The 11,803-nt window shown below is 55.3% G+C and overlaps 1 protein-coding gene across 1 annotated transcript in view; it reads right to left on the bottom strand.

Annotated features, from left to right (window-relative positions):
* QSOX1 (quiescin sulfhydryl oxidase 1) overlaps positions 1-10,325 on the bottom strand; it is a 40,483-nt gene extending 30,158 nt beyond the window's left edge. Inside the window, exons 1-2 of the mRNA XM_014845273.3 lie at positions 9,965-10,325; positions 1,552-1,652 (exon numbers count right to left, since the gene is read on the bottom strand). Of these exons, the coding sequence (XP_014700759.3) occupies positions 1,552-1,652; positions 9,965-10,226 (363 nt within the window). The 5' untranslated portion in view covers positions 10,227-10,325. The remainder of the gene's footprint in view (positions 1-1,551; positions 1,653-9,964) is intronic.
* Between the last annotated feature and the right edge of the window lie 1,478 nt (positions 10,326-11,803).

The following is an 11,803-nucleotide window of genomic DNA, read 5'->3' on the forward strand; positions in this document are numbered from 1 at the left end:
ATCCCACACTGGTTGTCCCAGAGCTCCCCACTCAGGGCTGCTCACCCTGGCTCAGCAAAACGGATAGGGTGCCCCAGCCTCCGCACCACAGGGTAACTTAGATTATTCTCAGTTACGTATCTTGGGGCTAAGGAGAGGGCAATGGCCCTGCCAGGGAGGTCTTTTACTTGAAAGGGATGATTGATAAGCAACCTCTGCCACCCCCTCTAAAGGATACGGCAGGAGCTGTGGACTCGGCGTGCTGTTCCTCAGACCAGCCAGGCCTCAGCTGACCCAGGCCTGTGCCCTGACCCTAAGTGTAGCAGGAGCGTAGGAGGGAGCTCTCTGGGGCTGTGGAAACCGTGAACCCAGCAAGAGGATTCCACTGGGCATGAGGAACAGCAAGGTCAGACGGAGTTAGAACTGGACATTCTTGGAGGAGCCCGGAGCCTCGCTTTCCAGATGAATTCTCTTGATGTAATCAGGCTGAGATATGGCTCATGGTTGTGCTTGGAACTTGAGGCCCCTGAGCTCAGAGAAAACTTGTTCCGGGGACAATGCTTGGTCTTTCAGTTTTCAAAGGCATTTCCTGATTATTCTTAGTGGCTATAGAGGAAACTGCTTTTCTAGACGCCATTCTGGCAGGAGGAGGCTAATTATTTATAGCTGGAGGGAGAGAAAGAGAGAGATCTGGATTTGAATTCTCCAATTCAGAAGAGAAGAACTGGATTGCAGCCAGGTGAGAGCCCCAGAGAGGGCGCTGAGCAGAACGGCACAGCCCTGCAGCTCTGGGCTTTCTAGGGCCTCCCGTCTGAGGGCCCGAGAAGTGCTTCAGATATTAATTAAGCTGCTGATGCCCCGCAGTAGGCAGGCTGGCAGGCAAGGCCTCACCAGAGAGGTCCTGCTACTTTCAGCCAGAGCTGGGGTGACAGAGCCCTCAGGTGTCGGGGGACTCCCTGATGGGGATCCCTGCTGCCAGAGGCATCAGCATTTTGAGTGTGGGGTGAGGCTATCCCAACAGGGCATTTCCAAGCTACTTGAGTTCAAGGCACTTTCCTGATGAGGGGGCGACTTGCCAGTGTCTCTGGGGTCCTTTCCTGGGGGACCATTAGGCCCCCTGAGTCTGATCCTGCCCATGGATGGGTCAGAGCCTGAGGCCTGGTTTTATAGGGTTAGGTCAGACCTCTAAGGTCAGGAGGGAGAGGAAATGGAAAGAGGCTCCTGGGAGCTAGGAGCTCTCACCAGCCCAGGAAACAATCACCTCGCAGCCGAAACCCGCCCTCGCCAACCCAGCCACACACAGCCCTTTCCCTTATAAAGGCAGAATTTGCCAACCAAATGAACCTCCTTTTCTGCCTCCCAATTCACACCCCTTTCTGCCTCTAAAACAGGGGTCTCATCAAGCAAAGGGACAGCACTGCAGGGCTATGATTCAAACAGATCAAGCCCAGAGGAATCAGAGAACCTCACAGAACACAGCAGCCAGGCGGCCGCCAGGGAAGCACGGAGCCGCCGGCAATACGCTCATCTGGCACTGTCCCCCAGGCCCGCACTCCCCTCCACGACACACACCCTCACAGTCGGAAAGCCAGGGATGTTGAAGTCTCTGCAGACTGCTGTGTTGGCCTCGTCAGCACAGTCCAGGGCAGCGAGATTCAGCGCTGGCCTCCAGGCTGAAAGGACAAAAGAAACCTGAGATCAGTCAGAGGGGCTGGCACCTCTGCCCGCTCACCACCCCCCACGTGACACCCACGGCACCTGCCTAAGGCTCTGATGAGAAAGGTCATCCCATCCTCAGAAAAGGCCCTCTGAGATAGTCGGGTTATTCTACATTTAGCCCATGCTTTGGACAGCGAAACTGCACAAGCAATGCTGTCTTGAATGACATCTTTGTTCCCCCATTATTCTGTGGTGGGGGAGGGGCCCAGGGGCTGGAGGGGCTGAAGGAAGATGGGAGATGAGCCCGGCTCTCCTGACGAAAAGCCCTGAGATTGCCTCTGTCCCCGCCGCCGCCCTCCAGAGAAGACCAGTCCCCGCAGGGTGCAGAGCACGCCTCAGGAGGTTTAGAGATCCCCTGTGGACACTCAGGGAAGGTTTCTGTGGCCAGAGGTACTGGCAGTCAGCCCACCTTGGGAGGGTGGGACACAGGGTGTTGGGGACTAGCTCCCCAGCCAGAGATGGAGGCAGGAAATGTAGGGGAGGGAGGGGAGGCACTAGAATCTAGGAACCACAGGGAAAGAAGCCCTGAGGCCACGGCCACAGTCTGGAAGGAAATGAACAGCTCCCGGAGGCCAGCTGTCTGGGCGCCCTGCTCCTTCATCAGCCTGCGGGCTGAGTTCTCCCTCTGCTGAAACTTCCTGGCAGAGAGGATAATGGCACTGCTCTGGGCCACAGCCCAGGATCTGGCAGACAGAAAACAAACTCATCTACGAGGCAGGCCTGCTGAGCTCTGATTCGAGGCCAGGTGCCCCCGGAGCACCCACCAAAGTGCCACGTGACTGTGAGGCTGCTCCAGACGAAGGCAGGACGTTCCCACGTGAAGCCGCACAAATGGTGAGGTGGCGGTGGAGCAGTGCCACGCCATGCGGCACAGAGCTCGAAAGGAATCTGGACACAGGAGAGACCAGCCCTGGGGACTAAGCATGGGCCTGGGGCCGCTGTGAGGGGCTCTGAGGGGGAGGCAGGCAGGGGCCAGAGTGCGGGCGCCTGCCTGGAGGGGTCTGGGCTGACCCCCACGGCATCTCTGGGCAGAGAGTGAAGGAGGGAGCCTGCCCGGGGGCGCGTGTGCTCCCCACAGGGCCCTACACCTCTCATCTGGAGCAAGGTGGGGCGGGGGTGGGAGGATGTACACAGGCAGCCCACCCAGTACCCATTAAGTACAGAATACTGAATAACATTATTCAGAATATCTGAATAACATTGCTGAGAATCACGGCTATGCCGGACCTCTTGCCTCCCCCGAGAACCTGTTCCTTATGATGTCTGAAAAGCTACTCATTCAGAGGGCTTCAGAGCTCCCAAGAACATTTTATGCCCAAGGAAAGCAGTGTTACCCTTACTTCCATGAGACAGACGCAAGAAGAGCCAGGGCACCTCCCAGACAACCCCTGACTCATCCCTCCAAGGAAAGGCTCACAACGGCTCAGAGCAACTAAGCTGGTCCTTCTTGGACCAAGGCCACAAGGGAGGGGGTCTAGGACCGTGAGGCAGGCCTGAGGCAACACCCACTCCCTTCTCATCCCTCATCCCTCCTCCCTCCTCTTCCTTTCTGGCTGGCAATCTACTCTTGGCATGGAAGTTTCTGGAATCCTGGCAGGAGGGGGAGGGTAGTAAATGGAAGTGTTTAGCAGAGACAGGTGAGCCACACCCCATCATGCCACATCCCCAACTTCCCAAACCCCCATCACACCAAACCCCTTTGCGGGGGCTCTCTCGGCTCCCCAGCACATGAGGGCGGCAGGTTAAGCTTGGCCAAACAGCTGCATGCCGGCCTGCATCCTTCGGTGTTAGGTCCCACTTGCGGAGCAGCCTGCACAAAACAGCGGCTGCGGTCAGAGTCTGCTCCATGCCCGGCTCAGGACGGCAGCCCTCCCACCCTCCCTGACACTCCGCTCTACCCTGACCCCTCCCCACACTGTTGGCACCACTGGGTAGGACAGAGTCAGGCATCTGCCCACACACATCCACTAATCCCAACCAGCCTCCAATCCCGTCCTCACGCCCTCCTGAGTCTCTTCCTCCCCACCCTGCTTCCCCTGTCCCAGGTTCTTTATTCCTGTCACCTCTAACCTGCCCTCCATGTCTAGTGGGCTAGTGCAGGGCCCCTTAGAGCAGCTCCTCTCCAGATACACGTCAAATTTCCCTCCTGGCTGAAGTCCCGACATGCTCCATCACCAGCCGACCCAGTCACCCAGCGATCTTTTCTATCTGTGGATCTGATTATGTCACTCTCTACTCAATATTCTTTAGTGGCTCCCATTGCCTTTAGAAGAAAACGTACAGCCACAAGGCCATTCTTGATCTGGCCCCTGCCCACCCACCCAGCTTCCTCTTACCACTTCCCCAAATTATGTCCCAGGAATGCTGAGGGTTTTCTCCTTCTCTGAAAGCACAGGGCTCTTTCTCGTCTCCAGGTCACTCCCACAGCTACCTTACCCTGCCAGCAAACTCCCATTTGTCAGGTATAACTCAGTGTGAACACAATTTGCCCCCAGGCAGAGCTGTCTTACAAGCCCAAGGCTCAGGGCCCTGCTCACGTTTCTACCACACAGTTATAAGCCTGTCCATCCCTAAACGTCTTTTTGTTTTTGCCTCCTCACTGCCTAGCTCCCCCATTATCCTGCACACGATAAGGGGGGCACTGCTGACTGAAGTAGACAATCAACGCAGGCCAGGGGCTGGCTCTCAGCAGCTCCAGTGCTGGGACATCTGCTCTCAGCCTCAGTATCCTCAGGCCCAGGCAGGGGGTCAGGCTAATGCCAGTCACCTGCGAATGCCAGAGAGCAGAGCTGCCCAGAGACAGGGTTTTGCCCTGGATCACAAGCAAGAGCACCCCAGGCCTCCTTTCGATGGCTCCTCCCCTGCCCAAGGGAGGCCCAGAGAGGGTGAGAAGCACAGGTCACCCCATGGCCATCTGGCACACTCTAGGCTTGGCTCCTTCTGTTCTGCATCCAGGGCTCTGGCCACCTTGTTTGGGGAGACCCACAGGAAAGGCCTGGCTGTTCTCAAGAGTCAGTAAGGCAATTAGACATAACAGCAGAAGAGAGGCAAGTTTGTGTCCTTCCACCAGGGAAGGCCCCCACAGGGTGACCAAGGACCACAGGCCTCAATTGCTCCTCTCCTCTCCTCTCAAGAGTCCAGGCCACCATCCCTCAGGCCAGAGTCAGTGCCCACTGCCCACGGGGCAGGAAGACTCTGAGGGGACGGGGAGGGGAGAGAACAGAAAGCCAGCGCCAGTGAGCACCCCCCCGCACACTCCAGATGATGTCACCCAACCCCCACTGCGGGAGGTGGGCATCACTGCCCCCCTTGACAGACAAGGAGGGACTGGCAAGCCCCCAAGATGTCCACGGGCTGCCAGACTCAAAGCCGCTTTTTCCTCTCCCCCTCACTAGAGCCAGGATGTTGCCTCTCTATTTTTGCTGTTTGCTCCAGTCCCAACCTCCCCCATGAGAGACAGGAGTAAAAACAGTTTTGTCTTCAGTTACATCCCATTGTCCGTAACTCACAAGTCAGTCAGCGTGACAGACCCAGCTCTTACTGAGATCATCCGTAAGGAGAGCTGATCGTGTGCCCGATTTATCTAGTTTAATGCTCAAAACTACCCTAAGGGGAAAGTAAGGAGGTCTTTATCTCTAGACCTGCTCTCCTGACCTAAAACAGAGATTAGACAGCCGTGCCCAAGAACAACCAAGGGTGAGTCTGGGATCGGAATCCAGAACGTGAGCCTCTCCGCTGGTCTCAAGGTGGTCCAGGACAGAGCAGAGAGCTGCTCTGCTGGCTTCCCAACCAAGAAACTCCAGGAGGGTGGGGTGTCAGCCGTGGGAACAAGGGGAAAGGCGATGCCTGGAAGTTCTCAGCCCGTTGCTCCTGGGCAGCCTGTGACTCCCTCTCTTCATGCCTTGATTCCTCGGCGCCTCCATGAAATGGAACCGGTGCCTCTGCTGACCTGTGCCAGCCCCAGGGAGCGGGAGAGGGGGAGGCTGGGGCCGGTCACATGCCGGGAGCGTCCCGGCTGAGGAATGTTTCTCAGGAATATCAGTGTCAATACCTTAATGAGCCATAATGACATATAAAGATGTGGTCCGACACTAATCACTGTGGGCCTGACTATTCATCATCCTAGTAACAGTACGAGGGCTGGAGAGGACCTTGAACTGAGTGCCCACTGGTGAAGCAAAGCCGCCTTTAAGTACAGCGTGCTGCTGCCAGAAAGGAACAGACTGGGCACGAGAGGCTTTTTAAAGTGTCAGGTGACTTAAATACCACAACCTGCAGGCCTAGCACCTAAAGGATGGGCAGTCTCAGCCTAGCCCTACTCTTGGGGAGAAAAAAATTTCCTGCCCTGGCAAAGTAATTTCTCTATTGACAACAGAGTAAATGAGCAAATGGAGAGGGGAAGGGTGGAGAGGTGAACGTAGCCAGACGACTTGTGGACTTTGGGGCGGTGGGTGAAGGGACACCCTGTGGTAAGGGGGTGATGGGCTCCTTCTGGAGAAACAGGCAGGGTCCCTGTCTCCACTCACAAGGTCAGGAAGGGGCCCTGGACCCAGAGTCATAGGACTTGCTTACAGCTATAGCTAGCCGAAGCCCTCTGAGCACCACATGTGTCTTTTCTGGGCCTCAGTTTCCTCATGGGTCTAACGAGGACCTGGATGGATGGTCTGTCATGTCCTTTCCAGCACTGCCAGTTCAGCCGCTCTATAGCAAACAGCACTTGCCAAGAAAAATGGCCGTGAGGCCTCTGGCTGTTAAGCAAGCCTGGGCCTCTATTAAGGCAGAGGGCAGACCCACCCAAACCACCAAGAGCCAGCCAGCTCTAGCGGTCAGAACTAGATCCCCTCAAGTCGCCAGGAATCACCGTGACACTGGGAGTTAGCCAGTGTCACCACCACATCCCTTCCTCCTTGTTGCAGGCTTCTGGGCAGTGAGGTCACGGGAGGGACAAAATGCTCTCCCTCCTGCTCACACCTGGCTGACACCCCAGGTCTGAGTTAAGAGGAGCCACAGCACCAGCAGAAGGCCCGGCCACTCGTGCTCTCTTTCGGAATCCTGTGAGGGTCATGCCACAGGCCTGCGTGAGTGTTCGGTGCCAGGCTCTGTGCTGGGCATCACGGTGGTACAAGTCAGAGAGGCGGTCTACGCCCCGGAAAAGAAAGGGAGGCAAACCAACACTGCTCACGTCACTCCAACAGGCATGCCTTACCAATCTCATCTCCGTGGCTCTGCACAGGCCTCTCCCCCACCTGGAACACCCTCCTCCTCCACCCGCCTCTTCACCCGCCCAGGCTCCGGAGAATCAAAAAGAGCTGGGTTCAAGAACCTCCTCCACCATATGTGTAATCTTGGGTAAGTTACTTATCTGCTTAAAAAAAAAAAAAAAAGACAATTATCTATGGCTCAGATATTTTCTCATAAAGATTATAAATAACAAGGGCCTGTAACAGCCCTTAGCAAAGAGCCTGGCATGAGGCAAGTATGTAGTAAACAACCACTTGAATGAAGGCCTTTGGTGACCAGATTAGCCTCCCTGACTTTCCCTCCCCTGAATTCCCACAATGAGGAACGGCTGAGCCACTCCTTTGGCCCCTTTCAAATACAGCTTCTTACTCTTGCCAATTTTCCTGCAGTGTGTAGCTCATTTCCCCAACAGCAATGTACACAATGCTGTGCACACAGAGGTCACTCCACAAATATTTGTTGATTGATTAGGCAGTGAAGAGTAAAGAAGATCTAAACTGAACACAATCAATTTCCCAAACATATGCTGAAACAATAAGAGCTGCTCTGGAAGAGAAAGGGCTGAGCCAGGTCCTTAGAAACAAGTGCTCTGCCCACAGCAACAAACGTCCTGGAGAACCCATCCCACAGATCACTGAAGAAACAGCCACTGCCAGTCAGATTCAATGCCCGAAGCCAGCTGGGCAGGGCTGCAAAATCCTTCTCTCCCCCCATGACCTTCCATACGCTTGCTGCTCCTACCCAAGGTGTTCTCAAACCACTGGCAGAGGGCAGGGGCCACACTCCCACGGGCCCACGGTGGTGTGAGAGCACCCCTCTGATGGCCCACAACCAAACTTTCTCAGGGAGCCCCAGAATGCAGAGGTGACATGAGAGCAACGCTGGCTTCTCAGCAGGCCCTCACCAGGAAACACCCCCTTGGAATGGAGTGAGGGTCATCACTGCAGGCCAACACCAGACTCGGCCAGTGCCCTCACCCAACCTGGTCTTGCTTAGGGGACTGCCTCACCCTGACCGTCATAGGAGACGTCCACTTTCCACCTAAATCTCTCACCTCCCATCGACTGAGACTCATCTCCACAGACACTGATGCTTCCATTCTCCTTTCTGAGGTCAGTTTTGTTTCTGCTTTTCTTTAAGGAAAGACTGTCACTCCATGCACTGGGGAGAAGAGCCCTTTGGGAAGTGGCAGCCCTCCTCCAAGGGCAGGCTGGGTCAGTATCTGGATTACGATTCATTGGAAAAGTCTGGGTTGCAAGAGGCCACACACATGAGTCAGCTGGAAGCTAATTCTTCCCGCCAGCACCCTCAAGATATAAGCATCTTCCCCATTGAGTCCATCTGTGGCCACTAAAGACCTCTTCTAGCCTCAAAGTGGAAACCAACCTAGAAATTTTTATGATGTTTAGGCCCACAATGTCCCCTGAACACCTAACGTCCCTTTGGGCGTTTCAATTCCATGTTCAATGTTCTTCCTCCCTCCTGCCCTGACCAGATGTGTTGACATCACTGAAATAGTGTGAAGAGCCACTGAGAAATGACACATTCAGGTGACGGAAGCAGAGAGGCACACAGGTGAGTGTGTACATGTAAAATGGTTTATCAATTATGTTTAAAAATAACTTTCCAGGGCCATATGGCTAACAGATGTATATATCTTTCCATCTAGCCACTTCAGTAACCACTGTGCAAGCTGCTCAAGGAAAGAGGGAGCCTGAGTTTGAAGACCAACACCTGCAAATGCGCTATTCTACCACAAACAGTAGAGTTTGTCTAGAAATACCAACAGCACAGGCGAACAATGGTTCTAGCTCTCCTCTCTCCAGAAAGAGGCCTATTCCCTAAGATGCCCACAGTCCTCCTTCAGCAACCATTTCAGGTGAGAAGCCCTGCTAGGGCCCCAGCACCATACTCAGAAGCAAATCACTACCACAACACCACTCCGGCCCCTGCAAACACCCACTATCTGGGCTGGCAGAGGTGTGACACCAAAGGGATCTTTAAACTGTGGAAAGGAAACTGACATAATATCTGTCAAGTACTCACTCAGGAAGGTGTCTGGCATATAGTAAGCACTCAGTAAACACTAATTACTACTATTACCATATTTCCTCAGCTCTAAGTCTTTAAAAATGTTAACATTTCTATAATAGAGTACACCTTTAAATCTCTATACATTTAGTGGTCTTCTCACCCCTCTATCCCTCAGGCTGTTAGTAAATGAATGATGTGTCTCACAATTGAGGGGACTCTTAGAATCAAGGAAATACGGTATTAGTGGTTAGGTCAGTGAACGGAAACGTGGACCAAGGGCCACGCGCACCCCCCCCCCGCAAGAGGCTGCCTTCAGTCAGGCCTCTGGGCTCATAGGGTTAAAACAGAAGGATCTGAGAGGGTGCATGGACAAGGGGAAAAGAGGAGGATGTGACCCCAAAGCTAACTAGTTGGAGGCAGCAGGTCAGGAGAGGCCTAGAACCGAGATAGGAAAACACTGCCTCAAAGGTAAAGCTGAGAAAGGAAGCCTAGGTACCAGTTGGGTCAACTAGCCGAGGGGTGGGGAAAGAGGTGGGCTCGGGGGGCGGGGTGCAGAATAAGTGTCAGTTCCTTTTCTCCCCAGCACTGATCCCAGAAGCTGGGGAACTTGGCAGGAAGGCGACACGGGTCCTTGAGCGAGGCGAAAGGGAATGCCACAAGACTGGACTAGAGGAAGCCCTAAGGTGTCAGCTGAGGAGGAACAAAGACGTCGTCGCAGGGATGGGGGCAGCAAGCCAGCAGAGGACCTGGGGCAGCGAGGAGGGGAGTGAAGCTCGGGACACCGCCCAAAAGGAAAAACACAGGGAGGAGCGGGAGCCAAAAATGGAGTTGAGGGATGTGAAACTGGAGGGAAGTGGGAGGGGCAGAGAAGAGGTAGGCGGAGGGGATGGCCAGGGGGCCGCGTGGGAAGGGCCCTCCGCCTGGGTCGGATAGGGGCCCGCCCGGGTAGGACCAGGGGACCGGGCCTCGCCCCCTGCCCCCGGCTTCTCACCTTTGACGTCGTCGGCCAGCGCCTTCCACGTCGGGGCGAAAGCGATGCAGTGGCCGCACCAGGAGGCGAAGAACTCCACGGCCCAGGCGCTGCGGGAGCCCAGCACGGCGCCGCGCAGCGTGTCCGCCCGCAGCAGCGTCAGCGGGTCGGAGGGCGAGTAGAGCGCCGAGCGCGGGGCCGCGGCAGCGCCGGCCACCGCCAGAAGCAACAGCAGCAGCAGCAGCAACGGCGACGGCCCGGAGCAACGGCCGTACCACCCCATCCTTGGCGGCTGCGCCCACCGCTGCGCGCAAGTTTCAGACGAGTTGGTGCCGGGCGGCGCCGCGGCGCCTCCTGCCTGGGTCCAGGAGGAGGAGCCATGTGGCCCCGCCCCTCATGCCCCGCCCCCGCAGCCCGGCCCCGCCCCCTTCGCCGTCCCGCCTGCTGGCAGGTGGGCCTGGGAGCCCTCGGGGGCCGGAGTTGGGCCCCGGAGCTCGGGACCTGCGGGGAGCGCCCCCATCACGGTCCGCCGAGGCCTCAGAGCTGCGCCAGCCGGGTTCCCGCCTCCGGCCGCAGGAGGCGAGGAGCGCAGCCCAGGCCTTGGAGCTCCCACCTCCCCATGGAAGGAGTGGGGCGTCTGCGAGGCATAAGCTCGGACCCCGGACTCACGTTCCTGTAGCTGCTGGGGCCTCGGGGAGGTCATTTGGCTTCACGCAGTCCGGTATTCAACGGAAAAGGAGTCCGTTGGAATAGATTGGACCAACGTATGCTGTTCCAGGAAAGTTACAGCGATCCCACCCAATCCATAAGACGTCCTGAGTTAGAAGCAGGTGGGAGAGAAGAGGGACCCGTGGTAGGACAGTCTCTGAGTCTGGGACCACCATGACCCCACAGAGATCAGAGGTGCCCGCACCCCCTAAAGCCTGTGACCATCTGAAGAAAACTATTTGAGGGCTTCCTAATCATCCATGAGGCCTGCACCCCACCTTAGGCCGGGCTGGATTGGCGGGGCGTTGGGGTGGAATCAGGGTTTCCTCAGCACACAGGTCTGGCCACCCTCATAAGTTTTTAGGGAGATTCCTCCAGTTGACTCTCGCAGCGGCCCAGGTCCCCGCCGTCTAACTCTCCAGCCTGCTCACAGCTTTCCGTACTCCAATGTTCCTCTCACAAGTAACCTGATAACTAATCTTGTGTTTGTGTGTACTAAGACGTTAATGGTTAATTTACCCTGGTCCGCTTTCGTAGTTCCAGTGCTGAGTTATTTTGAAGGGAGAAGGCGCTCTGCAGAGCGTTATCACAAATGATCTTTTTCCTTTGTCTTTACTGGGTTAGCCTGTAAGCCACCTGAGACTAGATTCATTATTCATTCAACATTTATGGAGTGTTTCCTTTGTGCCATGTGCTGCTCTAGGTCCTAAGAATCAGGCAGTAAACAAAACCAAGACTCTGCAGTCATGGAACTTACATCCTGGTGGGGATAGGGACAGAGAGATGATACACAGTAAGTGTAGGTCTGATGGTGATAAATGCTATGAAGAAATATACAATATGGTAAGAACAGAGTGACAGAGGAAGGGCTGTTTTATTTTAGGGTGGTCAGGGATGAGCCCGCCACTAGTATTTCCCGGGCCAAGGTCAATAGTACAAATGGAGGCCCGCATATCGTATGTCTACATATTTAAAAAATTATAAACCAAGTTAAACTGTTATGTAAAATTCCCATCCTTTCATCTTGACAAGTGTACCTTCATAATAATCTGGAAGGCCAAATTTAAGTTTAGAGTTCTTGGACTCCCCTGAGATGTGCACTGGAATGAGGTGGCTTAGGGGGAACTGGTCCCTGGCCCTTGACCTTCCCCC

Source organism: Equus asinus, chromosome 25 (genome assembly GCF_041296235.1).
Source record: "Equus asinus isolate D_3611 breed Donkey chromosome 25, EquAss-T2T_v2, whole genome shotgun sequence".
Taxonomy (NCBI): Eukaryota; Metazoa; Chordata; class Mammalia; order Perissodactyla; family Equidae; genus Equus; species Equus asinus.